At 38.8% G+C, this 4,892-nt stretch overlaps 1 protein-coding gene and 1 long non-coding RNA gene across 7 annotated transcripts in view; one reads left to right on the top strand and one right to left on the bottom strand.

The window, feature by feature from the left end:
• Positions 1-179: 179 nt before the first annotated feature.
• LOC103387344 (uncharacterized) lies at positions 180-1,465 on the bottom strand. The gene is made up of 4 exons (XM_008321937.3): positions 1,394-1,465; positions 1,199-1,253; positions 1,060-1,097; positions 180-986 (listed from the first exon to the last, which is right to left on the bottom strand). Exons 1-4 carry the CDS (start codon positions 1,399-1,401, stop codon positions 287-289), a joined length of 801 nt encoding a protein of 266 aa, XP_008320159.1. The 5' UTR covers positions 1,402-1,465; the 3' UTR covers positions 180-286.
• Positions 1,466-2,429: 964 nt separating this feature from the next.
• Positions 2,430-4,892, top strand: part of LOC103387342 (uncharacterized) — a 20,179-nt gene continuing 17,716 nt past the window's right edge. For 5 of the 6 annotated variants that reach the window (XR_003051314.1, XR_001760811.2, XR_001760810.2 and 2 more), the window contains exon 1: positions 2,787-2,922. This is a non-coding gene — a long non-coding RNA (uncharacterized LOC103387342). Of the gene's footprint in view, positions 2,570-2,641; positions 2,923-4,892 lie in introns of those variants that run through there. The other variant, XR_522410.3, reaches the window with a different exon arrangement.

Raw genomic sequence — 4,892 nt, 5'->3', positions numbered from 1 at the left:
CTGCTGAGCTGCTGCAGTGAACCAGTGACTACTTGAGGCATAGCTGCAAAATCAGAAGGGACCAACAATAATGAAATAGTTCATATTAGGTAGATTCTAATTTCTCAAAATTAGTGCAGTAATTTAATGTAATAATTGAATGCATTTAAATAAATGAAAAACAAAAACAGTTTCAAATGTAAATTTTAAAGCCTTTTTTTTATCACCTTTTCACCAAGATATGTACAGAGTAAAAGGCACAGAAGATGATCCTTGTGAGGTAAACATTAGAATCTCCTGGTGTTGATCAGTGATGGTAGAGATGATCCAGATCTTCTTCTGGTTCACTGTACATTCTCTGAGAAAGCAAATCAACGGGAGCGTCGTCATTAACAACATCCTGGTAGAAAATGAACTGCGGTGGGTCTTTGTGGTACAATTCATCCCTATCCTCCTCTGGTTGAAGGTACATTTTGACTTTCTGTTCACCTGCAACTTCACGTTGCAGCAGCGCCATCTGCAGAGTTAAGAACTGCTCATCACGATGATAGACGTCATCCTCGTCCTCCTCTGGCACAGAGTAGGGCCCAGGGACTGGCTCAGCAGCTTTGTGACCAGCGGAGAGTGGGGCCAGGTACACAGCCAGCTCCTCTCTTGTTTGCTGGTAAACTTCTTCCCAATGATTTTCAGGTTCTTCTGGGTCCCCCTCACTGAAATCACGGTGGTAAATGTCATCTTTGTCTTCTTCTGGCTGTGTTTTGAACGTGTCTGGTGCAGCTTCTTCGTGGACCTCAACAGCAGGTACAACATTTAGGCTCTGGCTTTGGGCTTTAAGGAGATCAGCCACTGAAGGATGGTGTACCTCATCTAGGTCTTCCTCAGCCTCCTGGGCTTGGTTGCCTTTGTGGCCACTCCAAATCTTCATTCTAGGGTCAATGATGTATTCGGTCTTGTCCATGTCCTCTGGAGGTTCCACCTCCACACCCCAGTCTTTGTCATCCATTGACCTAAGACAAATGTCAGGCCGTTTAGTCAGCAATTTAAAAAAAGGGCAGATATCTATAAGGCAGTACAACTCACATTAGAGTTTCCTGGAATGCTGTATCTACAAGTTTATTCTGACAAATAAAAAAAAAACAGTAAAAATGTTAAACCACTGCTACTTAAATAGTGTGACACAATGATGCTGTTGTATTTTAGACGGCCAGTCGGTACATACCAAAGGCTTAGCTGTGATACCAACTATCAGAGGAATGAAGACCAATAATGAAATCCTGCAAATGAAAATATAGAACCTCACAATTTAAAACATTCAAAAAAGTTAATAAACTTGATATATGAAAAAAAATAATTAAGAATAAAAACTACAATTCATCCTCTAAAAGAAAATGTAAAATAATGTATTACTTCTTACCTGAACATGTTGTTACGCCTCAGTGTTTCCAATCCTAACACAGTGAAAATGTGCTGTGGTTCACCTGAAGCAAGGGTCCAAAGTTCTATCAACAGTCATATTTTCCTGACCTTTGTATCTTCATTGTACAGCAGCAGAGTCAGTAATTAATCTGCTATCAGGTCTGTGTTATGGTTATAAAAGATTCAAATGCGAGCCTGTTCCAACAACTCAGCTGTAGCAGTGAAATTATGTCAAGAGTCTAGAGTCGTTTTAAAACTCTAACCCTTGTATGCATGCTTGAGTGAAAAAAATTGCAAAATATTGTTCTAATTGTAAAGCCGAAGAGGTAGACTGGTTTCAAAAATACCTAAATCTGAATATTTTGTAAGGGTAATTCAATTAGTAACTTCCTGGAAAGTTGTTTGATTGAATAACTAGTTTATTCAATATTCCACATTTTGTAGTTACTTTTTGAAATATATTAGTGCAGCTTCACATTTATGACTGTTTCATTCAGTTTTTTGTCTACACTCTACAGTTTGATATTTGGTTAAAAGTGTATAAACCTGTTATCCCAGATCTTATCCACATAGAAAGTGAAATCCTTCTATTTCTAGATGGTATTCAAAAACCTCTTTCCCACTTATTGTCCTAGCACCCTGCCAAATGAAGCAATATGCTCTGTTCTAAATATGCTATGCTTTTGTTATTTATATATATGTATAAGTTTGAAGTCAGCAGTCCGTTTGGAACAGAGTGTAAGATGAATGTGGGAGTTGTTTAAATGTGGTGCGCAGAAATAATTCGACCACAGGGCAAAGATACATATTTCACTATATCCTTCACTTTTGCTATAATCTTGTCAGACACAGATGAGAGTCTCTCCTGTGTTCAGCTTTAACCACTTAAAACAACTCATTACATTCACATGTATACACTGACTGTGGGAGGACAGATTGGACACAGATGATCAGCCTGTGATCTTAGTGCCAGGCACCACTTTTAGTAAAGCGGCAATTCAGCACGTCAGCTCTAATCTACTTCAGTGCCCAGATCCTATCACTCTGCAAAACGGACTGCTTCACATTTATAATTTGTTCTCTCAAATCTTTTTTTTTTTGTCTTTCTGATATGCTGCCAAAAATGAGTTTTTAAATCTATTATGAGGAGATAAAGGAAGTGGACTAATGTATGGTACGTATACACTCCAGCTCTGTGAAATATGAGTTCTCTTCATCTCTTGTCATCATGTCTCCTCCATCACAGACCATCAGAGACCACTGCCTTGCCTTTTGGGTTTGTGGGAACTTCTACACAACACCTCAGCTACACAGTAGGCAGCAGAGCTGGACACCAACACACATACTACAGTAGAGAAGGAGAAGACAGACGCACCACACACGCTTCCTGCCCTGTACCAGTGATGGCTCCGCTGTGTCTGCTGGTTATCTGCCCCCTGTATCAGAGCCATATGTACCATTTTGAAGTCGAACCTCTCCCCTGGTCACTGGTTTGTCTACTGTCTCTGACCTGAAGACACATTTAAGGTTAGTAAAAAAAACTCACAAGCAAACCAACAGCAACTCTTTGGAACACATGGTGCTGCAGTATTCTGACTTGTTAAAACTATTTTCATGTTTATGGAGGTACAACAGTGCCCACTGTATCCCAACATCCTGTCCCAGATACTGTACGTAATTGGAATGGAAATGGAATTTAACATGTTTATTTATTGCTCTTCTATATTTGGACTGAGCTGTGTCATCTCCTGTAGCATAGTACTGAGCATTTGTGCAGATATATAAATAGATATTCTAAATAGTTTACTCCAAAAATGCTGCTGCCAGGTAAATTACGTATATTGAGGGATTAGCTGGTAGGGCTAATAATCCTGGAGAGGAGATTCTGTAGTTCTGAGCCTCAGATCACATGACTCCATGGACACTATTGGTCTCAATAACATCTATGAGGCTGTAGCTTATACTTATAGCTTATACTACATAAAGTGGTTCTGAACGTTGTGGGTTAGATTAAAATGTGTTGTTGTACTTTTACTTTTTGCAGGAATAATGTAGGATTTTGTATGTATTACATATATAAGGATGGACAAAATAGAAGAGAGGTGAAATAGTGTTTTTTAGGATTCTTCTGCAGTAAAAATTAAATAATGTGAAATACCATAATCTAACCTTTAAGTAGAGACAATTTAGGTGATGCTAATGAATTTAAACACAATCTTTTAGTGCTGTGAAAATCTGCTACATCATCTCATTATCATGATACATGAGGCTTGTACCAGTTTGAGTTTGGAAAAACTTCTGCTCAGTGGTGTATCTGTTTATACAGTCTAACTGTGTCAGGCCTGGAGACAGAACACGTTTCACAGACAAACATTTCACTCAAATAGACCCTTTGAATCAATATGAAAATATTTGAGGTAATTAAAGTGATTTTTATGTGGTGTAAGTTACAGATTGTGCTGCAGCGCCTTGAAAAGTTTCTGGTAGATTGGTTTGATCTAAGCATGAAGTGCAACTATTTTTTTTCTTTCTCTCAGCGTGCATGTATGAAGGTGAATGAAACAGAGTTGCACAAAAGTTGAAGCCAGGAACACATTGGCTGCCTGTAAATATTGAAATGCAGCGCTAGGTCATAATTTATGACTGCAATTTCAGATCAGTAAATATCCAAATGTTTCAGCCTGCATAGATTTATTGGCCAAACCACCACGGTGAATTTTTGACAAAATTCCCATTTTTAAAATGAACTCTGTTGGCTTAATTTGTGCTTAATAATTCTGTGACATACTTGTGGTATGTGGCGTATAGACGATGTGAGTGCTTTACAGGATAAATGCATGTGTTGTTAGCAGTATACACTTCCTACATGCACAGTGTGGAGTCAGATGCAGACGATTACTACGTTGTTGCATGTGATGACAGATCTGTTGTCCTGGCCTTGTGCCAAAACCAGTAACTGCTGTTGGAATGGAATGCGGCCGTCGTGTTCTTGCTTGACTTTGAATGGCACCTTGATCAAAATTAAAAAATTAAGGAACAAATAATCAACAGGCGACAATCAGTTGGAGACATCAGACTCCAAGGTTTTTTGTCAGTTGGAGACATCAGACTCCAAGGTTGTTTTTTTTTTTTAGACAGCTCAGTCTATCACTGCCTGACGTTTGATAGTGAGTATGATGTATTTACAGGGGGAAAGAGATGTGCTGCTCATTCATACCAAAAACAATCATCAGAAAACACAAAACCTTATCATCATGGTGATTAGGATCAGTAAATCCTCATTAGCTTGTCCCAGAGCACAGGGCTGTATTTGAGGCTAACAAGCCCCCCTGTCTTTACACACCCTCTTCCTCCATGCGCTCACAACATTTAAGAAAAGCTGTGGTTTTTCTAAATAACTAAAATTAACGCAATGATCTGCAATTAACTTAATTGAGGCTTCACCGACAGCCATTACACACATATTAGACATCTCATGGTGGAGCTAAACCACACTA

This window comes from Cynoglossus semilaevis, chromosome 12, assembly GCF_000523025.1.
Source record: "Cynoglossus semilaevis isolate Cse_v1.0 chromosome 12, Cse_v1.0, whole genome shotgun sequence".
In the NCBI taxonomy this organism is placed as follows: Eukaryota; Metazoa; Chordata; class Actinopteri; order Pleuronectiformes; family Cynoglossidae; genus Cynoglossus; species Cynoglossus semilaevis.
The sequence above is the reverse complement of the archived record's forward strand: the minus strand, read 5'-3'. Positions and strand labels throughout refer to the sequence as shown.

What these genes read in the sequence shown, in the direction of transcription:
- LOC103387344 (XM_008321937.3), bottom strand. An exon ending in GTATCACAGCTAAGCCTTTG is followed by an intron (nt 1,098 to 1,198) that starts GTATGTACCGAC and finishes TTTATTTGTCAG; the next exon opens with AATAAACTTGTAGATACAGC. An exon ending in GCATTCCAGGAAACTCTAAT is followed by an intron (nt 987 to 1,059) that starts GTGAGTTGTACT and finishes CATTTGTCTTAG; the next exon opens with GTCAATGGATGACAAAGACT.